The following is a 23878-nucleotide window of genomic DNA, read 5'->3' as shown; positions in this document are numbered from 1 at the left end:
GTTTCTGAGACTGCCAAAATCTTTTTGCTGCTCAGTCATATTTCCAAGGTGAGAGATGGAAGTATATTTTTATTTAAAGTCAAAATCAGTTCAGTTCAGTCATTCAGTTGTGTCTGACTCTTTGTGACCCCATGGACTGCAGCATGCCAGGCTTCCATGTCCATCACCAACTCCTGGAGCTTGCTCAAACTCATGTCCATTGAGTCAGTTAATGCCATCCAACCAACTCTCATCCTCTGTTGTTCCCTTCTCCTCCTGCCTTCAATCTTTCCCAGCAACAGGGTCTTTTCCAAAGAGTCAGTTGTTTGTATCAGGCGGCCAAAGTATTGGAGTTTCAGCTTCAGCATCAGTCCTTCCAATGCATCGTCACGACTGATTTCCTTTAGGATGGACTGGTTTGATCTCCTTGCTGTCCAAGGGACTCTAGCCTAATCAGTACTCTTTTCTCTTTACCTTCCCTTGCAGGACAACTAAACTACCTCGGATCAAGCCACCAAATCTGGCACATCCTTGCAGTCGTGATGTTATATTGGTGGCATCAGTCGACGGTGTATGTCATGCAGTATAGACACAGCAAACCCTGTCCTGACTATGTTTCACATTTGTGAATTCAGGTATGGCCGCCTGGGTGTATTCAGTTGTTAAGCAATATATAATGGGGAGCTCTAGACCCCACCATTTCTAAGATTCCCATTCATTTTTCCTTTTCCCTCTGATTGGGTAATATCATGAGTAATATTTTATAAATATGGAAATATATACTTGGGGATCAGTAATAGTAACTGCTTTGTGGGCCCTTAAGACTACTAACTTGCTGCTTGTACAGAAAGTGAAAATTTTAGTTGGCATTCCCTAAGAATCATCTGAATAACCTGAATGTGAAGCCAGTACTCTCTTTCCTGAGCACCAGCTTAACTTCTTAGGAAGGGCTCACCTCTGTTATAAAGTGGAGTTCTCCTGTATGGTTCCTTTAATAGAAGACAGAGTAGATGATCAAGTTTAAGTGCCTAATCAAGGCAGTGTTTGTGATGGCCTGTGCTCAAAGCAAGCTGATCGTGATTCTGAGTAATCACTAGCCTTTCTATGGCTGGTTTGTGAGAAACCAGCACTTCAGATCTTATTTCCTGTAGGTTCTCTTCTTAGGAGCACTAGACTTTTTAGTTTGCTAGAACAAAACTTTAAACCTCTTCTTCAAGTTGAGAGAGGTGTTGAGAAAGGGAAAAGAACTGCATTGTCATTTCCCATCCAATAAAAATCATACTAAGAACCAAGTACATGACAGGTGACAAATTCTGTGGTCTAATTACCAAGTTATTGGCCATTTAAGCTTTTCAGTTTCCAGTATTATGATTTAATCCCATATAGAAGAGTTGAGCTCCTGCCCATAGATGGCAGATTTGGGGCTCCAGAATTCCTATAACAGCAGACTTTTCACCTCTCTGTTTGCGGTCTTAATTTCTTGATTGATGGGTATTCCCAGGTATATGGTGCTACTTTCAAGGCCACAGAATCCACATGGCCCAGTTCTTGACACTGAAATGAACCTTAAGCCTTAGAACAAAGTCATGCACATGCCCCATTTGATGACATGATTAATTCACCTGCGTTCTGGCCTTTCCCTCTGTATGCATGTGTTAGTATTGCGCTGAGAACTCAAACAGTATTGATATACACTAGCTAACATTTGGGTCTGATACTTTATTGTATATATTAAAAAATAGATCTCGCTTCCCTATACCACAGCTTCGCACCCTTGTTTTCTGGTCTTCTCATATGCATAAGTTAAATCCCTTAAAGCAGTCATTCATAAAAACATGTTGTTTTTTGGAATATAAAATATTATCCAAGTTTCTGAATGGGTTGATATCAGCTGCTTTAATTACTGGTGTATATTCAAAACATTGAACTTTCTAAGTATCAGGAAGTGTTGATTGATAGTAAAGTTTATTCCCAAAATGCCACTTAAACATTCGATATTTAGAATGTTACTTTAATGTGCCCTAGTTTATGCATCTGTAAAATTTTGTATCTCTTTTCAGTGTAGTGTTGCTGGAATATGAATTTCCCATGCTAGTATCTCAGCAAGGCAAAGTCTCCCCCAGTAGACTTAAGGGCACACCACATTATACCCATTATTCTGATGGAACACCACTTTGAAAATGGCTATTTTAAAAGAACTGGCCAAAAGAAAATGGCCAGAAATTTGATCCGTATGCTTAGTGAAAGAAGATTTTGGTGAAATGATAATAGGATATATTTTCTCTAAAGTATCCCTATTGACTTACATGATACTATTGCTTTTAAATAGATATTTTGTCATTTTTGCTAAACAATATACTGAGTAGTTATAATTAATTTAAAAATGAAGGAAAAGTCTACTTTAGGTCTGGCACCATTTTTAATTACAAAATCTCAAAAACATTAAAGTTTCATTTTTTTCCAATTTTTAGAAAAAGTCCTTTTTTGTTATAGTGTATGAGTTATTTAATCCTTGACTTCTGAATTAATTGATAAAAATGACCAATTTTAAGACTTCTTGAACTTAAAAAGCATACAGGTCTGACTGAAAGGAGAACTAAATTATACCATTGTAAACATTTCATCTTTTTATGAAAATATAAAATATTTTAAGAAAGTTTTTTTTATCTTTACTATGATGTACTTACTATAAAGTAGGGAATGAACAAATGTGGATTGCTGTCAACTATAAGCACTTCTGTATATCAGCATTTATTGACCACCTACTGTGTGCACATCACTACTGGCAAAAATTTTAAGACATTGTAAACATTAAAGAATAAATATTTAAAAATTGCCTATGAATCTGAGCCTTGTAATAATGTATATTTTTGTTTTTGTAGATTTATTAAAATAAGATTTTAAAAGTACACTAGTCAGCTACAGTATTAAAAGTAGTAAAAAAGACTGCTTTTAATTTTACTAATGTGTAAACTATAAAAGCTCTTTACGTATAGACTTTACATTTTAAAATTATTCATGGCTGTTTTAAATTGTCTATAGTGATTTGTAAGGTTGTAGTTAACTCATTTAAGGGAATTATCTTTCTACATAAAACCGCTTTCAAATAGCAAGATAGTGCTTGTCTTCTTTTTTGTTACACTAAGAGCAATTCAGTGAGCTGCATGGCAAAATGTGTAAATAAACTGGGTTTACTAAATATATAAGTGCTGTTTGTCTTTTTTTATAATACATAACAGCTTCACAATCATGTTTTAGAATCAGGAATGAAGCTTCAGGGAGTATGTGTCACATCTTTGGCATCCCACCTGGACAGAGTAACCGATTTGAAGATTGGCATTGACTGGCATAAAGCTGTACAGCTCTCCACTTGGCAGGTACCGACCTAGAGATAACCTTTGCTTGCCCTGCATTAAGTATCAAGGGGCATAGCCTGCACATCTAGATTCCTGGTGAGCCGAGTAGATCTGTATTCCCTTGTAATGATCATTCTGGGCAGTTTCACCCTTGCCAGAATATGTGCAATGAAGAGTCAGCTCAGCTCTTTGGGGAGGGGCAGAAGTGTCTTTTATTTATGTGCATTATCACAGTAACTGTGTTTATACTGAGAAGAGGTACAGATGCAATTGGGTACCAACATCCCCTGAAATTCTTTACCATACTTGCTGAGTAGGAGAGTGAGAGAATGATCCCAAACTTGAAACTACCTTTGAGAAAACATTTTCAGGAAGGAGAAGCAGTAACACTGTGGGTGGGGGTCTCTTGTGAACAGTGAAACTTCCATCCTTAGAGGGCAGGCATGATAGCACTAAAGTCTAGTTATACTCTGCAACCCCGGGATCAAAAACACTGCAGAGCACACATGTAAATTCAGTAGTGTCAACAATCTGCAGCAAAAGTGAACTGTCTTTCAAATGTGCAACAAAGAAAACTTCAAAAGCTCATGCTTTCAGTAGGAAAATATTAACTTCATCTTACATATGATGCTGGAGTTGGACTTTCTTAAAACAAAATTAGCTTGCTCAAAGTAAACAGCTCTAACTGAAGCATATATTCTTCTCTTAAGTTAAAACTATAACCAAATTTGCACAGTGGCATGGTCCACACTATGCATTTTATATAACTTATATGTGATATTTTGCTCCTTTGTACCATTAATTTATTAAAAAGAAACAGGACCCTTATTTTTCCATATAACCTTAGATAAATGTTACAGTTTCTGAGGGCGGGGGGGAGTGCATATCTAACAAATAAGTTGAATCTTTCCACAAGCCACCAATCTGAAACTCCAGTTTGTGGACTAATACATAATATTGTGATCTCAACACCAAACTTAGTCCATCAATCCAATAAATAGGTTTTCTGTTTAACATGCCAAAGCCTCACATCTGTAATCAAGTTATTTTATTTAACTAAATACTTATTAACAGTGAAAAATGGTATCAGTTTTTAAAGAGTTTAAAAAATAAATTTTATATAATGCAAAAACTATGCTAAATATTCAAAAGTTACTTCAGAGTCTTATGTTTTTACCATACCTTCATCACTGTATCAGTAATTATAATCCTTGAACAAATTGTATGATCATTTTGGTTGTGCAGATGCTAGGGCAAATGTACAAACACAAAATGTATTTTCTTACTTAAATCCAAAACTGGGAGCTCCTTAGACCAGAGATCTAATCTTACTCATTTTTCTCCTCCGTTAGCTCATGCATAATAGATGCTTAAATGTCTGTGGTGTGAATGAAGGAACTGACTAGAAGTTGGCATCCAAAACTTTTAATAAGACGACAAATAATGAAAAACTCAAAGTCACTGATTATAAAGAATATGCAATCCATTTGGGATTTATTGCATTTAAAGAAAGCAGATTATTAAAACAGTAGGTATGATAAATACAGTAAGAAAATAACTTTAAGTTTCAAACAAAACAAAGTGAATGAGGGATAGGATTCAGTCAATAAGAATAAGCAGTGTAAAGGCAATATAGTACTAAAATCAGTTAGTGCTTAATTAGATATAGGAAGGAGGGGAAAAAAAGCAACTGATGCTATTTCATAACAGTTTCCCAGCTGTATCTGAGGATTGAAGTTAACTTTAGAAAGTATGATCTTAACAATTAGAAATATAATAAAGATGAAAATCAGGTTTATTAAAAGTTAAAATTATTTGCTTAGTGGTACATAAAAGGCTTCAGAAAATTCAAGTTTAACAAAAAATGGAAGTGTAATCAAAGAAAGTGCACTTAAAGCTGTTTGCCAGCAATTAAAAAGTAGCCTATTATTATTACTATACTGCTTACTATTAGATGACTTTTCAATCACAAAAAGAGCATAGTCATAAAAACAATTCTCTTTCAAAAGTAGCACAATAAATTTTTAAATAAAAATAACCCCAAATGATGGCCCTTTGCATTTTCATCTGTCTACCTTATTCTTTTAGTGGCTTTTGTAAACCCTCACGAGGAGTGAATGTTCTTTTAGCAATGATTGTGGTTGCAATTCCATTCAAAATGTAAAAATTCACATTAACTCCACACTAGAGAGATGTGACATGTGCATGCAAGTGCGGATTTATATATTTACCCTAATGTGTAAACCCCACTGTGTATAAAAGTTTTCATATAAACTATCGTTATGTTATTCTCACAGTAGATCTGTCAGTTCATTCTCACAGTAGATCTGTCAGCTCAACACTGGACCTAAAATGATAAATGATAAGTAATTTTGCTTAAAAAAAAAGAAAATGTTTACTGCACAGTCTACACATATTAAAACAAATGTACCCAAACTCCTCAGAACCAGTGATAAGAATACACGTGTACCTTCTCTCAATGCTGATATGAAGTACCACAACCTAAAATAAGCTAAGCAGAGAGGAGGAAAGGGCTCTGCCTGCTGCACACCAGAGTAGAGGAGGGTTTCCCACCAGAGTAGAGGAGGGTTTCCCACCAGCAAGATGAGGACAGCGGTCTGTCCCTGTCACACGACAAATGGGAGGATCCAAAGCTGCTTCTGTCTACGATTCCAAATAATGGCATAACTGGGCCCAAGTACACACACACACACACACACACACACACACACACACACACACACACGGGGTGGAGGTCACATCAGTGGAAGAATCACACTTTCCTGATGTAAATATTCTAGTCAGTTTCACCCAGCCCACCACCTTTCCTCCTCCACCTAAAACATATATACCAAGCAACTTTTGTGTCCTAGCAGAATGTCTAACATTCCTCAGTGCCATAGAAGCTGGTCTTTTCAACACTTAACATTTTGCTGAAGTGGTAACATTAAAATAATTAAGCATATGGTCCGCTTTTTAAAAGATAATTCAAAACCAAGAAGCATGATTAAAGCTGTTAGGACAGAAATAACTTTGGCCTCAGACTTTTGCTAGCTTTGTAATATGTCACTTCCCTTTGTGATGTTCAAGTATTACAGGTTTAGAGTTATGACGACTTTACATGCTAAAAAAGCACAGAGGATAGCTGATTAATAGAGACATGATTTCTTTTCAGCGTTCCTTCCTTATACAAGAACTGGACCATCCCATAATAGAGCCAAACCGAGTGCTGTGTGCCAAGTATGCATTAAGCTCTCTCACACGTCTTGGGAGCTTTATTCTCATAAGGGAATTAGCCAGGCATCAACTGTGTAGAGTGACCTACAGTCTAACAGTAGTGGGAAAACATGATGGGAAACAGAAAGCGACCCTAATCCTATACTCCTTGGGAAAATTCCTCCACTTCAACACAAAGGAATCTCCCCATTTCTATCCCATTGGGTCCCCTATAAGTACTAAATGTTTCCTCTTGGCTGTAATCTCCAGAGGAAAGTCATTTGTGATATAACAAACGTATGACTGTCAATATTTTAAACAATGTCAAAGTGTTTCTTTAGAATTTATCCAGAATTATAAGCCAAAGTGTCTGTCAGTGTCTAAATCATTTAAAATTATTCAGTGTATTGAAAATGAGTGTAAGCAAGGCCTTGGTATCTGACAGACTCTAGATATTTCATATTACATCCCAAGGGGACCACACTGATTCATCTGTACCCCTTCTAAATTATGAAACTCATGAGGTCTAGCAGAGACAAAGGCTAATAAGGACTAAAATAGTCAAAGAAGCATCTTGTATATACATCAACCAACAGATTTTCATTAACAGACTGTTTGATACAAACCTACTGTAGTTCATGAATTAACTATGTGTAATCATCAACTCTTCACTTTTAAAAGAAAGTATCACTTGAATCTACTTTGTAAAGTTTTAAAGAACATCTACTTGAGCATTTGCATTAGCAGTATTAATCAACCTGAGAATCAGAAAGAGAAAAAAAAAGGTGCAAACATAACATTTGCCTTTGGCACAAGGACAAGTAAAACTGGTGCAGCTGGGCTCTAACGTTTACGCAGAAATGACTCTCATGATCGATCTGTCTCTGCTACACATCATTCACACATTGCTTTCCTGTTTGTCCACAAATCTGTATCTGATTTAAAACATAGAAGAGAGAAGCAAGAAAACATAGAGGGTTTAGAGGGTTTAGTTACAGATACTTTGTTTCTTTCCAAGTTTAGACTGTGAAAACAGGCAAATAGCTCATCCCAGTTGGGGCACTATAATTGAGATTCTAATAAGATTACTGATAAAATTTTAATTGGGCTCAAAGCATTAATTTAAAATACAGCAATCAAGGAGAGTGCAAGCTGATAGGAGTTTCTACCCTTTTCTGTAAATAGCTTTAATGGTTCTAGAAACTTCTAAGTGTTCACTTGCAAGGCAGGGACAGTTGGAGACACAGGAGAAACAGACTGTATTCACATTAATGATTTCTACCTTATTAAACAACTTCTATAAAATCTCAAGTTTCTAATTAGGATTTGTAATGTAAAAATCAAAAGGCAATTTGGTAGCTGGGTTCTTTTCACTAAAGTCACAATCAGCTAACTAGCAGAGTTGAGATGCTAGCCCCTCATCACCTTGACACCTTACAGCCACTCTCAGATCTCAGGTATTAGTGCAGAGGTACTTGCGGCAGGATGTGCAAGGCCTGCCCATAAGGCTTTGTGGGATTTGCTCTTCTGTTCTCTGTATTAAAACTACTCCACCCTTCAGACCTAACTCCAACACTGCTGCTCACCAGACAACTTGGGGAATAGTTGGTGAAGGTGGTTATGTAATAAAGCACATTATTAAATGCAACATGATTTTACATTGTAAACGTCTCAGAAACTCAGGGTTTCAGCTACATATTTTTCCCTAGAATAATATTTCTCTATGAACCTTGTCCTCACTCCCAGCTTTCCCAATAATTGTTTTACTAGAGACATGATAAAAGTTTTGAGCTAGAAGCCATTCAAAATCAGAACATAAAGTGTTCCTGAAGTACTACTGAATGTTTTTTCCTCTCCTCTATATCATTCCTTTTTTCTCTCCATTTTTCTGCCCATCAACTAGCTATCTCTAGTTTTTGTTCTAGGCTTCTATGTAATAGTCCATATTAATGGCACTTGTTTTTTTTTAATGAAACAGTTTTAGGCACAACAGTCAGTGACTTCTGGCTCCTCTTTGTGGAGAAAGGTGTAAGGACAAAATCTCTGCACTCTCTGGATAACTTTCTCATTCTTTATGAGAAATGAATTTTTTTTTTTTTTAACCTCGTGGAAATTAGAAGAGATATTAAAAAAAAATCCACAAATGCAATTTGTGTATATACAAGTAACCTTAGTTTTAAATGCTAGATTCTGGAATGAGCCTGGGATGTGCGCACAAAAGTGATTCTGTTATAAAAGTAACACCACAGCTCCCGGTCACTTTTCAGGGGCCACACGCGTTCCCTAGATTTCTGTGCGGTCAGGTGGGGAGCTGAAACCCCAGGTTAGAACCTGCCACCTTCGCTTCCTTTGCGCCTGCGTGGAAAGACGTGGAGTCACTACCCTGTGCAGATACTTCCTTTTTCTATTTGGTTTATTTAAAAATCGCCTATTCTGATTGACCTGTAAGAATGAATGATATAAAGAGCTATACAAATAAATTTTCTTTCAAATTCATAAAACTATTCATACTTTTTTTTTCCTTTGAAACAGGAGTTAATACCAAGAGTCCGTCAGAAGTCCTCTACTGTTTAGAAGGAAACGGAGCAGCACCGAAGGGGTCTAATTCGACGGGCTGGGGCTGTTGGGGCTGATGGGAGGTGATGCTCTGCACCACGAGTTCTGTGAAGGGCACGGCACCAAAATCATCCATTTTCAACGCCTCTGCCCCATGGAAGGAGCCGTGCAGTGAATTCGGCCGGGGCCTCCCGGGCAGGACCGGGTTGTGGTCGGTGCTCAGGCCCTGGTGCGGGGAGTGCCATGGCAGGTCCGGAGGGTGGAAAGGCTTGGCCCCGAAGGGGTCCAATAGACCCTCCTCGGCTTGCAGGACGTGCCCGCGGTCCTTCCCATCGGTCAGGGCCACGCTGATGTTCTCCTTGGAGTCCGAGATGGTCAGGAACTCGTTGCTGCTCTGCGAGTCCCGGCGGCCCACCCTCCTGTGCCGGCGGGCCCGCTCGGGGGTGCGGAAGGCGGGCTTGGCTGGCTTCTTGGCACCGGTCGGGGTGCCGTGGTGCCGCTTCCCGTTGCTCTTGGCCGCGTCCTGCTTGGTGCGCCTCTGCCGGGAGGACAGTTTCTGTAGGCTGCGCTGCTTGACTTTCTGTTGCGGACTCCCAGTTATCTCCTCGAAGGGCACCAGCCCAAAAAGGTCCTCGCCGCTGTCACTTTTACTGGCAGACGGAGGGAAGGGCTGGAACGGCGTGGAGCCAAAGACATCCACGCTGGGGGGGCCAGCTGGCGCGGCGTGCGCATCGCGCGCCATCACCTTCTTGCTGAAGGGTGCCTTGGTGAAGACATCGAATTCCTCCGGTTCGAGCCCCGTGGCGGGAAGCCGGCTGTGCGGAGAGAGGTCCTTCTGCTCCCCCTGGCGGGGCAGCTGAGCCTGCGCTGCGAAGAAGGGGACAGCGCCAAAGACATCAAACTCGGGTCTGGGAGTCCCTGCTCCCACATCCGAGGGCGCCCAGGCGGGCGTGAGGAGTGCTGCGCTAGGACCCTGGACCGCTCCACCGCCGGAGTCCCTGTAGCCCGGGCTCGTGTCGCTGTACTTTGTTTTGGCCTGTTCGTAGTCTGAATCGGAGCTGTGCTTCTCCTCCTCTTCCTCATCTTCAGAATCCATGAGCAGAGGCCTGTGCCCCAGGTTTTCCGGTTCAGTGTCGTCGTCATTAAAATCTCCTTGTTCTCCCTGGAGAACTTCCTCATCCTCCTGCTCTTCCTCTTCGCTGCTCTTCGGAGAAGGGGGATCGGACTCAAAATCACTCTCGGATTCGTCGTTCCCCTTTTGCACTTGAGCACGTACTAATGAATTCTCTGAGGTTTTCTTTCCAGTCCGGTGGTCTTTAGAGACTGGACTTCCTTTTGTATTCTTGATAGGGTTTGCAGTGCCATTTTCTTGATTCATGGAGGGATGTTCAATTTTCTTTTCAGGAGAACCTGCCAATTCAAACGAAAATTGTATCATCTCAAAGCATCTCAAAAACCATTTGCAGTAAACATCATGTACTAATACAAAGGCCTTACAGATCGCTCATATCAGTTCCCTTACAGGAAAACTTACTGGCACTTGGTCATTAGGCTCCGGGGGAGGGCGGGGGGATGATGCACTTGGCCCCTAGTTGATGGTTAGGTCCTTCAAGTGCAGACCGACTGACTTGTGTCTCTACCCTACACACTACCTACTCACCACAGGTGGTCACTGACAGCTGTCTTACTTATAGTACCCAGAATAGGACTCTGAATATGGTACACAAGCAAATTTTCTTCTCCCAGCTTCAAAATAAGATTTTCCAGCCAATTGCCCTGCCCAGATCCCCCCATTCACCCCAACCTTATGCTTCTATTTCGACTCTGTTATAAAGTTTTCCTGTGGAGATCAACAAGCATGAATAGCTTATCTGCTTAGATATGTTTCACTGTACTATTTATATTTGGCATTCTGGGATTTTATTGTGAACAAGTATCTTATGGGCTGGGTGAACATGAGCACATCCCCATAGTCTGATCCAAGCTGAGGTACTGAACTGAGACCGTATCGAGGACATCTGCCTTCCCAAGAGGATACATCTTCCTTTAACTGTCATACCTGTACTAGTAGACCCTGTATTAAAAGCACTCTACCTTAATGAAAATCTTAACTGTCAGTATGTTTACTGTATGGTAGGTGACAAAAATGCATCAAACACGGTGTTCTCCAATTTCACCGCATGCACATACATAGTAAAGATAGAGTGTGTTAGTTCATATGAAAATATATGGCCCTCCCAATACACGGGTGTACTGATTTTCCAGAAGTAGGAAACAATTTGAATTGATCCAATTACATATCCATTCATCCCTTCCCCTCTAACATCAGATATTTTCAAGACAATTAGCTAGGCTTGGAAGTAGTCTTCAGTCATGAAAACTAAATACCTTATGATGGATGGGCTACTACTCTCCCATGATTAAATGGTGGTCCCCATGGCACAGGACACCTCTGCGTTATTTCCTTCTCTTTGAAAGTCAGCACTGTTGTCTTCCTACCTCTCTGACTATTCCCTCTTGTTCAAATTTGTTAGCAACTTCCCTTTCACAAACATCTCCTTAAACACAGATGCTCCGCAGGGTCCTAACCTTGACTGCCTTTCTCCCTCTGTATGTCCTGCCCTGGGTCCTAACTACTTGTATGTTAATCAACGTTTGTACCATGATGACTGGATCTCTAATAGTTACCATACATACTCACCTACCCTAGTCACCTAATACTCTTTTATATATATATATTCTACCATTACTTTAAACTCAGTAATTTCAAGAGAGTTAATCTTTTCTCTTAAAATGTGCTCCTCACCAGTTCCCTCTAAAGTAATGAATAATATCTCCATCTACCAAATTCTGCAAACTAGCAGAAATCTGGAAACCATCTTCCCCTTCCACCAGTGTTTTTAAAATCTCAAGGATCTGGTCCCTCTTCTCCCTCCACCAGCTGTGCATCCCACCCACCCTCTCCTTATTTTCACTTACCAACTCCTCAGGCTCTCAACTTGCCTGCCTGCCTCCAGTCCCATATCCCTCAAATCAGATCCTCTACACTGTCACCAGAATGACCTTGCCGAAGTACTCATCACGTGGCTACTACTGAAAACCCTTCGGTGTCTCTCTAAAGTCTCCACCCACAGCCCAACACAGAGGCCCTTCTCTACCTGGCTTCTGTCCTCTGACACCATGAGCCTCAAACCCTGATGTCTCCCATGGGTATTCCTCATTATAGCCACACCAAAACTCTCCCTGCTCAAATTCAGAAACGGAATAGCTGTGGACAAGGGTTTTGGGGCTCTTGCTACCTAAACTGTTAAGGTTTACTCTCAAAAACCAAGGAAACGAATAGAGCTGGGGATCAAGGAGCACCATGCTACTTTAGCCTCTCACACATAATACTGGCCCTTGGCGTGAACGCCCTTCTAGCACTCCACTCCCACCTGACTTGCCCAGCGTGCCTGGCTGTGTTCTAAAACCTAGCCCATGTCAGAGCCCTTTTGAGGCACCCCTTGAAAAACACCCATATTTGGTGGTCCTGATGAACCTCGTACAAGCCTTAATTGTAGCACCTACTTTAGACACAGGCCTATTTATCATTTACCTCATAGATCATTCCCTAATGCTGTGCTGAACCAATCAATATATGTTAAGCAAAACAAGTAACTACTGTAAGCTCACAGCTACAGACATACATCAAATACATTCAGGATACAATCAAGAAAGCTACATAGAAAAAGAAACTTCACGTTCAGAGTTCTTAGCTTCGAATCCAGTCACATTTTTTTGATTCAACGAAACATTCTATAGGGTAGTTGGTTATTTAGTCGCTAAGTCATGTCCCACTCTCTGCGACCCCATGGACCATAGGCTGCCAGGCTCCTCTCTGTCCATGGAATTTTCTGGGCAAGAATACTGAAGTGGGCTCCCATTTCCTTCTCCAGGGGATTTTCCTGACCCAGGGATCAAACCCATGTCTCCTGCATTGGCAGGGGGATTCTTAACCACTGAGCCACCAGGGAAGCCCTTTACTATATGATATATACTGAGCATAACACTGGTGAATAAAATAAACTTGGTCCCTGCCTTCAAGAATTTCAGAGAGTATAAAGAAACCTAAACTGTGACTAGCACTCTGAAATAATAGAGCAGAGGTGTTAAGTCATGGGGCAGGGGGCAAGGGTGCATGAAGCTAGTCTGGACAGTTGCCCAAGGCCTCCCTAAGAAGATGACAGTTAAGACAGTTATGTGAGAAGCCGGCCACACAAAGTGCAGGCAAAGAGGTGCTCCAAGTAACAGCTACGGCATGTGTGAAGACCAAGTCAAGAAAGACGGTGGCTGGCATGTTTGAAGGACTGAAAATAGACCAGTGTGCTCAGGGCACAGTGAACAAAGGCGATACTACTCAAGATGAGGAGGGAAAGAAAGGGGAAAGGACCAGATCATGAGGGTCCCTCTAAGGCCATGATAAGAAATCTGGGTTTTGTTCTAAATTCAGTGTGTAGTAGGGAACTGTCATGAATTATTTAAAGTGCAATGATCAGATTTAGATCTCAAAAAGATTAAGTGAATACCATATAGAAAAAAGACTGAAGCGGGTGGCTGCAAAAGTACCAATCAAGGAGAGGAAACTGTCATTTAAGTTAGAAGTTGGGTTTCCCTGATGGCTCAGACAGTAAAGAATCTGCCTGAAATGCAGGAGACCCAGGTTCAATCCCTTGGTCAGGAAGATCCTCTGGAGAAGGAAATGGCAACACACTCCGGTATTCTTGCCTAGGGAATTCCATGGACAGAGGAGCCTGGCGGGCTACAGTCCATGATGTCACAAAGAGTCAGATGCAACTGAGCAACTAACACCAAGTTAGAAGTTATGGTGGCAGGGAAAACACAAGTGGCAGAATCAGAGACGGGCGGAAAACTCTGGATGGATGGCAATGCCTTTAATACAGAAAAGAGTCAAGAATACACTGGGAAGTAGAGGAGAATTTGGTCTGGACACAAAGTTTGAAGTATCTGTGAGACACCTGAGTGTGAGCAAAGTATCTGTGGCTTGAGCACCATGATTAGTTTCTGGCTGGAGAAAACAGACTCGGGAGTCATCACTGTACAGAGAAAGGCACAAGTCTGAAGGAAATTGCTGATGAAGAGAGTACAAGAAGAAAAGGGATCCATCACTCAGGTATAAAACTTTCAGAAGTCAACAGAGGAACCTGCAATGCAAACAGGAAAGTGCCAGAGAGGAGGACCACAGCCAGCTGAGTGCCATGTCGCCTAAGCTGGAGAGAGGAGAGTGTTCCCAGGGGAGGGAACTGACAACAGGGCTGGGTGATGCAAAGAGGCCCAACAAACTGAGGATGGAAATGGCCGCTGGCTCTAGTCAGCTCACAAAGGTTGTTGACAGCCTTGAAGTGGGGAGTGGGGAGGAAGCCTAGTGGGGCTGAGCAGTGAGGGGGAGAGAAGATGCGGAGATTTCCATCAGTTATACTTAAACACAAATATAATCTTCATGCATTATTCATCTGCCAGTTCCCTGAAACCAGCCAAGAGCTATATGCTGTATCTTTACATATTCATAATAAGCTTATCTTAAATCCTAACAGATTAAAATCGAGTCAAATGAGGATTCTCACTTGACTTCTCCATATAGCAGACTTCTGATATTAAAAAGAAAGCTTGCTTTTAGATTAGCCAGAGCATTTATTTCCATGAATTTTTATCTCAAAGCAAAAACGTAATGGCAAAGACTTGCAACCATCCCTCACTATCTTTAGTGAGATAGTCCCTCTAAGAGACATGCTAACATATTACTCCTCAGGCGACTTGCCCACCAGAGCCACAACACGCACCCCTCATTCCTGCTCGTGGACACCTCCAGGGACAGTCCAATATCTTCCCTAAAGTGTCTTCTGCAGAATGCTATTCCCATAAGAACCTAACAGTTCTGTGGTCTCAAGCAACTGAGTGTACATTTATAATGTAACCCCCCACCACCACTCATCTGCAAAGTGCTCATCAAACCAAAGGTGCGGACGTGTCGTACACAAAAGAATGTGACTTAATGAAACCTAGTTTCCCCAACTTCCTTCACTACGAACACTTTTGTTTACACGTTAACACCTATTAACCTTTATATACAATTCTGCACAAAGCACTCAGGGAAAATGCTGCTCTGTTAATTCCCCTGGAAAATTTTCCATTTCTAGGGCACAGAGTTCTGTTCCTAGAAGTCTTCTGGAACATTTAACACAGGACAGAGGTCCTCCCACTGACCTTCTTTGGGTACTCTTACATTAACTCTAGTCTTCTAAATTGTTTCCTTTACCCAAATTGTCAACACTGCTTTCCAAAACACATTTGTCACCTACTTCCTACTCTGCCTTTTGTCAGCTTCTCAATGGCACCCCACTCCAGTACTCTTGCCTGGAAAACCCCATGGGCGGAGGAACCTGGTAGGCTGCAGTCCATGGGGTCGGTGAGAGTCTGACACGACTGAGCGACTTCACTTTGACTTTTCACTTTTATGCATTGGAGAAGGAAATGGCAACCCACTCCAGTGTTCTTGCCTGGAGAATCCCAGGGACGGGGGAGCCTGGTGGGCTGCCGTCTATGGGGTCACACAGAGTCGGACACGACTGAAGTGACTTAGCAGCAGCAGCAAAGTTGTATTAATACAGACTGTGGATTTCTTTGTTGTAAAGCGCTATACAGATCTACTTTTTAAACTATCAGTATAGATATAAATTTGTGGGGATTTCCACTTACCATTTTTAAAGCATCTTTACAGGTTTCGATATAGTCCATTAGTAATTCTGATAGAGATGTAATAAAATATTGTATAACATTTAACTATAAACCTATAGAATGAACCTCTAGGTTGTTTCTAGTTATTCTGGATTTTAAATAGAACTATGAAAGTGAAGTGAAAGTGAAGTAGCTCAGTCATGTCCGAACCAGGCTCCTCCGTCCATGGGATTCTCCAGGCAAGAATACTGGAGTGTGTTGCCGTTTCCTTCTCCAGGGGATCTTCCCAACCCAGGGATTGAACCCAAGTCTCCCACATTGCAGGCAGACACTTTAACCTCTGACCCACCAGGGAAGCGGGGGTGGGAAGCATGTTTTTACTAATAATTTCAATTTAGTGATTTACTGTTATTCCTTCCTTATGCATGTTTAATACACAGCTAATAAAGTTAACCTAGTTACCAGGTTAACTGTTAACTACTAAGACCACAGCTAAATCCTCTGGTCTGTTCCCGAGGGAACACATATTATCATATTACAAGAGAATAATACAGTAATAACAGGCTCTGTGTATAGGACTACTGTAAAGTAAGGACTTAAAATAGTGCCTGACACAAAAGCACTAAAGTGTTTAACTGCCATCTCCAGGACAAGGCCAAACTCAATAATCTCACACATCATACTCCAACTTCCCACCTACTTCTCTGGACTCAATGGTTGAAGACAGACCTAAATGAGAGGGAAGAACAGGGAGAAGATACAAGAGGGTGCAATTCTATGGATAATTCAAGAGTGACTCTGGTCCAAACAAATCACCAGGCAAACAAATGTATATTCACACACCACAAGGGTACATTTCGGATCCTGGAAACATTATCTCTGGTTTTTAAATAGCTATAGTTAAGAGCACAATATAGGAAATTGAAAGGAATGCTTTCAAAAAGAACATGAAAAGACACATGCAATGATCTATACTAGCTTTATGGCTTCAGGTTACATTTCTGCAAAGTATGGGCAACTGGGGAAATTTCTGGTTGGTGTAGACAGACTGGTTTTATTTCTTTTATCGTCACCTCTTCACAAAACTAAAACAAGCGATCAAAAATATTTTCCAAATTCCTTTTTCCTCCCATATGATCATAACCCACCCTGACCCTGCTGAAATGTTTCTCTGCTTCTTCATCCTTCCATTCCTTCATAACCTAGTGTGGAGACAAGAGCAGCAACAGGCCTCTCTGCCAGCATCCTAAGAGCAACGCAAATACTAAGCATCATGAAGCCCAAAGTTAAACACAAGTGGTCACTGCTCTGCACCACCCCTTGCTAGGGAAAAGGTAAATTCCAAAGCTTCAAGTTTCAACCATCCCAGGTAAGGTTTTACTCTCTGTAACAACAGCCATCTACTTAATTGTCCTCTCTTTGATGCAAAACGATAAAAAAAAACTGAGAAAGAAATGGAAATTAAAGGAGGGAGAGATAAATGAGAGATTGGGATCGACATATTCACACTACTATATATAAAATAAATAACTAATAAAATCTTACTGTATAGCACAGGGAACTCTACTCAATACTCTGTAATGGTCTTTATGGGAAAATCTAAAAAACAGTAGATGTATGTACACGTGTAACGATTCACTTTGCTGTGCAGCAGAAAGTAACACAACACTGTAACTCAAATACACTCCAATAAAATTTTTTTAAAATCATTTCAATATATTCTAAGACTTTTAGTCCTGTTCCACAGGCACAAAAGACTCAAAATAAGAATTACCAAGTTATAAAATTGGTTACCAACTGTACAATTTACAGTACTTTAAAATGTAACTTATAGCTGAGTGCCATCAACTTTTTCAACCCATTTCTTTGCCTAAACATATTCCTGTAATTAAAAAAATTCAGATATTCCTACTGCTTGTTCTTGGTGCCAGATTGCTTTTTCCAAGTTGTTAGAGCAAATATTACACATTTGATTTGCTATAAAATTTAAATCAGGATTATTCCACTGCTTAAGTTAATTTCCCAAAAGGACAGCCTAAATATGTTGCTTTATAATTCAATATATCCCAAATCCTAATAATCCCTTTACTTACTGAGATTTGTATGATTAATGTAAAAATGGCTGGTTTTCAGGTAGGAAGAAGGGGAGTTACAGTATTTTTAATAACCACCAGGAACATGTATTTAAAGCATAAACAAATGTCTACAATGTGTTCAGTATCACATCTCAGTTACATTCTTCTTCATTAACTGATATCAGTAATACACTGTAAAATGTCATATACTGACTAATTTTCATTTTGGGCTCTGAGTAGCACAGTCTTCTTTGCTTAAACTAAATATAGTAGATTTGCTGGCTTCCAGTCAAGGTACTTTTTTCTCCGCTTTGTGCCTTGGAACTACAAACTGTAAAAATTTCAGCTTTTTGAGTAATCCTCATCTTTTGAGGTTGGGTTTGATTACTGGAACCATCTAAAATCTGACTGGAGCCCAATCCTGAAAAGAGGGTGAGTGACTAAGACAGACAGGGCAGATACAGGTAAAGTATGAAGAGCAGCAGTGACTCTATAAAGTTAAACTCTCATGTGGCATATGAACTTGTCTCCTCGGGGAAATTCCGTCCATGTATTGGGGGAAAAAAAACCATGGAAGTCACCGAAGTATCAACAGAATCAGCGCCTACTGACACATAAATTCTCACTGCTTTATGGCTTAATTATGCATCTCTGTATGAAATGTCAAAACAGTAATTCAAAGCTAACAAACCGTGCTTCAATTATTTAGTACTATGCATAAAATAACAAGTATTTACTAAGTAAGTTAAATACCAAATTAACCATTTGGCAACTGCCCATATCAAAATATACAGCATACTTCCCTCCCTTCATCAAAGTGTCATTTGATGACTCAAGTTCTCATTTGGAGTCAGGTATGACTTATTGTTTCAGTTTCCTCATCTGTAAAGTAGGGACAGCAGTAGTGTCCGCCTTAGGGAACTGCAGCAGAGATTAAAGCGAGAGTACAGGTGAAGAGCTTGCAACAGTGCCGGCACATTGCAGGCGCTCAGTAGAGGGCTGTCTTATTGTGCTGGCTTACACCATCATTTCATGAGTATGGAGTACCTACCACACACTGCTAACGGTCCTGAGAAACCAATCAGAGAAGATAGTAACTAATACTGTCCTGAGTGCGAATGAAGTGCCGAGGGGTTTTCACACATTCTCTTAACTCCCCACCATTTAAGCTCCCACAGTAACATTAGAGTGAAAATGCTCTGTAAGCTAGCTCTGCTACAATCTTTCCCCTTCAGCCTTATGAACCACGTCTTCAAAAATGTTCCCCTTGCTTTCTATGTCAGCTTACTGTCATGACTTCCTACCATTTTGAAGATACGCCACGTTACCAACCAATGCTCATTCCCTGGCTTTCTCGTTTCTCTTCTTGTTTCTTTCTTTTGGTGATCTTAATCCTATTTCATAATTTCAACTATATGTTGAAATCAAAAAAACAAGAAGAGATTTTTAAAGACAAGTCCAATCTCTTTTAACACAAAAGTAATTTGAAATTAGAGAAAAGCTGAAAGACCTGTCCAAGTTTAAGGCCGATGACACTAATCTAAAACTCTCTTCTGTAAATCCTATAAACTACCAGGAGAATATCATCACCAGCAAACATTCAGTACAGCTTAGAACCGACCCCTTTCAAAACATAACCACAGGCTTGCCTTACGTTTCTTTTGTATCCCCCTTTACAAACCTATGCCTGAACATTTTTAAAAAAGAAACAAAAAACTAACAGAATGAGAATGATATTGCTTCTATTTCAGCAAACAGTGTTTGTTGAACACTATCATAAATATCTTAATCATACAGGGCTTCCCTGGTGGTTCTGCTGGTAAAGAATCTACCTGAAATGCAGGAGACCCTGGTTTGATTCCTGGGTCAGGAAGATCCCCTGGAGAAGGGACAGGCTACCCATTCCAGTATTCTCGGGCTTCCCTGGTGGCTCAAATGCCAAAGAATCTGCCTGCAATGTGGCAGACCTGGGTTTGATCCCTGGGTTGGGAAGATCCCCTGGAGAAGAGAACGGTTACCCACTCCACTATTCTGGCCTGGAGAATTCCATGGACTATATTGTCCATGGGTTCACAAGGAGTTGGACACAACTGAGCGACTTTCACTCACCATAGGGTTAAGTTCTAGAAATACTATAAGGCTTTATCAACAAATGAAAGCACATACAACTTTACAAAATCCATGGAAGACAGACATCCAAAAAAGTCTCAACTTCCTCACATACGGAATGAGGAAATAAAGGCAATAATGGAACTTACCTGATAGAGCTAAACATTTATAAAATCCATCTTATCTAGTGAAAACTCAAATATTAGGGTATGTGATAGAAAGTTTATATTAGATTACCAAAGTACACTTCAATAGTGAATTCATTCAACAAGGTATTATACAGCATGCAAAGATATGATTAATTCCTAACTTCAAGGAACTTATCATTCATTTAAACAGTTGCGAAAGTGTGTTAAGTTGCTCAGTTGAATCAGACTCTTTGCAACCCCATGGACCATAGCCTGCCAGGCTCTTCTGTCCATGGAATTTTCCAGGCAAGAATACTGGAGTGGGTTGCCATTCCCTTCTCCAGGGGATCTTCCTAACCCAGGGATTGAATCCAGGTCTCCCACATTGCAGGCAGATTCTTTACCATCTAAGCCAACAGTTGTGAAAAACACATACTAATCTGATTCTAGTGATCTGGAAAATGACTGAACAAGGTAAAAACTATTAAAAGATTCTGGAAAACAAGCTTACCTAAACAAATGAATTTAAGAACATGAATTCATCTATTCCAAGCTTGAATTTTCATAAAAAGATATTTCTAGGTATTAAAATTTCAAAGACATCATGGTCTTTCAGTGTCCAAAAGAGGATTCCAAACTCAAAAGCTAAAATTTCTCAATTTTCATAGACTTTCATACAGTTTATTAGTATTTTTAAAACAAAAAATTTATATAAAGAATGAACTCCTAGTTAATGCCACACTATATATACATTATATATATATATATATATATATATATATATATTTTTTTTTTTTTTTTTTTTAATTTCTTGACTGAGCCACATGACATGTGGGATCTTAGGTCCTCAACCAGGGATCAAACCCACACCCCTTGCATTGGAAGTGCGAAGTTTTAACCCACTGGACTGCTAGGAAAGTCCCAATGCCACACTATTTTAAATAAATATTGCAAATGTATTCCTAAATCACATAAATGAACCTTTACATAAACTGTGTCTTTAGTTTTATATATAAACTAATATATATATTTTATATATAAACGAATATATATATTTTATATGTATAGTTTATATATAAAACTGCCTATATATATATATGAATAATTTTAAAAACTTAAAATATTTAGAATACGTCCAAACCAGTGTGAGGAGAGGGGAATATTTGCATCTTACCATTCATGTTACCACTCTTTTAATCAGGTTTCCATCTTCGAGAGGACAGTTCTTTTACTTATAAAGCAGGTGGTACTTTTTAATCATATAAGAAGCTTCCAGTTTCAAGAAAATTTTGATGTTCTTTTCCTTGCTATCGGATTATAGAGGATGAATGGCTTGAAACTGCTATTGTAATTACATGCCTTCTGTTGTCTCATCATTTAGGGTATAAAGGAGGGGCTGTAAGACTTGGAATTGGAAGCATACTGCCTGCCATCATTTCTCAGCAATTTATCCCACCAGACTCAAGGATTACTGGATTAGAAGGTTTTATCAAAATCTGTACAATTTCTCAGAACACGAGCCAAGCAACAAGGCCTGAGTATAAGAAGAGAATCATACTAGAGGTGGGTAATATTTGCCAGCCAGATTAAAAATGCCATAGAACTGACATTTCTATTATGTTACTCCTCTTACTGTAGGTTTTTATTTAGAACAAGACACTTGACACTTGGGAAATCAAGATGGTGGAGAATTAGGACATGGAGTTCACTTCTTTCCACAGTACATCAAAAACTCATCTACAAGTGGAACAATTCACACAGAACAGAATATATACTGAACACTGGTTAAAAAAAAAAAAAAGTCATGCAACAGTTTCATTTTGCTATTTTTACAGAACAGAGTTTAGCATCAGACAGAGCTGGATTATAAACTATCTGACCTTAGGCAAGTCACTTGCCCCCGCTTCAGAGCCTCAGTTTCCACTGTGTGTATACAGTAGTATACACACAACAATAGTAGCCACTGCTGACACTCTAGAAGAAGAAAATCCTTGATCTTCAAGAATCAGTAGAATCTACAAGTTCTAATTAGAACCTGAAGGTAGGGAGCATTCCAAGGAAGTGCTCAAAATTAAAGACTGTGCTTGATTTCTTAAAAGTTGTTCATACTTATTCATTATAGAATAACTTCATAACTCATATTCATATGTGGAGAAATTAAGAGCATCAGCCATGAAATTAAAAGACGCTTGCTCCTTGGAAGAAAAGCTATGACAAACAGACAGCATATTAAAAAGCAGAGACATTACTTTGCCAATAAAGGTCCGTCTAGTCAAAGCTATGGTTTTTCCAGTGGTCATGTATGGATATGAGAGTTGGACCATAAAGAAGGCTGAGTGCTGAAGAATTGATGGTTTTGAACTGTGCTGTTGGAACAGACTCTTGAGAGTCCCTTGGACTGCAAGGAGATCAAACCAGTCAGTCCTAAAGGAAATCAATCCTGACTATCCATTGGAAGGACTGATGGTAAAGCTCCAGTACTTTGGCCACCTGATGCAAAGATCTGACTCGTTAGAAAAGACCCTGATGCTGGGAAAAGATTGAAGGTAGGAGGAGAAGGGGATGACAGAGGATGAAATGGTTGGATGGCATCACCGACCAGATGGACATGAGTTTGAGCAAGCTCCAGGAACTGATGATGGATAGGAAAGCCTGGCGTGCTGCAGTCCATGGGGTCACAAAGTCAGACATGAATGAGTGACTGAACAACAACAACAATTTCAAGGAAAAAACTTAAAAAAAAAAAGAATCACTAGACTCTAAAGGTATAAATGATACACCTCATCATGGCTTATATAATGATCCAGCATTTGGACTGACAATCTGTAATAATTTATGTTTCAGTAAGTATTTGCTATATACCATGTGAACTTTCCCATCCTTAAATTCAATTTAACTTCATATTAGATAACAAGATCCAAGAGGTAGGTTAAGGTTAGGGAGAGTAAAGGAAGTTCACCAAACCTAATTAAAAATGAAATGCAACACAAGAAATCCAGAATTTCATTGACAGAACTGTTCAAACTCTGTATGTTTCAGAAGTTGAGGGTGTTTATTAAAATGAGATAGTCCAAGCTGTAACTCACAGAGTCACACATCCCATGTTAGTATACAAACTAACAACCATGTCTCAGGGAGAAGGAAAGCTGGGTGCATTTCAAGACCAGGAACAAATACCATGCTTTTAACAGATATGTATATATGTATACTGTACTGAATACTGGTAGTGAATGCTTTAATAAAAATACAAATGGCACTGTTAAAACTGTCCTTGGTGGAGGAGCAGCTTCATAACCTGGGTCTACACTTTATGAAAAGATTTCATTCAGTAGTTAATTAGCTTATTATTATTGGAACTCTGTACTACTACTAGCTGGATAGCAGCTACAAAACTTACTGAACACTAAGATTTTGGAATTCAGTAGTAAGTAGTAAAAATACTATTTAATAACATACCAATAACAACAGCCACAACAGCAACCAACACGGAGGAACTTTGTGTTTTCTATAAACATGCTCTCATTTAATCCTTTCAATAATCTCATCAAGTATCTACTATCATCCCCAATATAAGATAAAGAAACCCTCCAGGAAACACTCTTAGTTACTGTGTTGTGTTCTGGATAACCAAATCTGAAAGGCCGTAACACTGCCTCGGTGCATTATCAGAAATCCTGAACACCTATATCTTATTTTGGTTTTATATTCACGTTTTTCTTTTGTTATT

General features: G+C 39.7%; 2 protein-coding genes across 11 annotated transcripts in view; one reads left to right on the top strand and one right to left on the bottom strand.

Moving 5' to 3' along the window:
* PAQR3 (progestin and adipoQ receptor family member 3) overlaps window positions 1–11212 on the top strand; it is a 32714-nt gene extending 21502 nt beyond the window's left edge. For 2 of the 6 annotated variants that reach the window (XR_002180953.2, XR_011567247.1), the window contains 3 exons: window positions 466–614; window positions 3238–3356; window positions 9084–11212. Coding sequence is in view for 2 of the 6 variants with exons in the window: in XM_019962994.2 (XP_019818553.1) it covers window positions 466–608 (143 nt within the window). In the remaining 4 variants the exon portion in view is untranslated. Of the gene's footprint in view, window positions 1–465; window positions 3186–3218; window positions 3432–9083 lie in introns of those variants that run through there. The other 4 variants (XR_011567245.1, XR_011567246.1, XM_019962994.2 and 1 more) reach the window with 4 other exon arrangements.
* Window positions 4801–23878, bottom strand: part of BMP2K (BMP2 inducible kinase) — a 117009-nt gene continuing 97931 nt past the window's right edge. For 4 of the 5 annotated variants that reach the window (XM_070791643.1, XM_070791645.1, XM_019962992.2 and 1 more), the window contains one exon: window positions 4801–10517. In XM_070791643.1, the coding sequence (XP_070647744.1) occupies window positions 9115–10517 (1403 nt within the window). In that variant the 3' untranslated portion in view covers window positions 4801–9114. The remainder of the gene's footprint in view (window positions 10518–23878) is intronic. The other variant, XR_011567244.1, reaches the window with a different exon arrangement.

The sequence above is a fragment of the Bos indicus genome, chromosome 6 (genome assembly GCF_029378745.1).
Source record: "Bos indicus isolate NIAB-ARS_2022 breed Sahiwal x Tharparkar chromosome 6, NIAB-ARS_B.indTharparkar_mat_pri_1.0, whole genome shotgun sequence".
NCBI lineage: Eukaryota > Metazoa > Chordata > Mammalia > Artiodactyla > Bovidae > Bos > Bos indicus.
The sequence above is the reverse complement of the archived record's forward strand: the minus strand, read 5'-3'. Positions and strand labels throughout refer to the sequence as shown.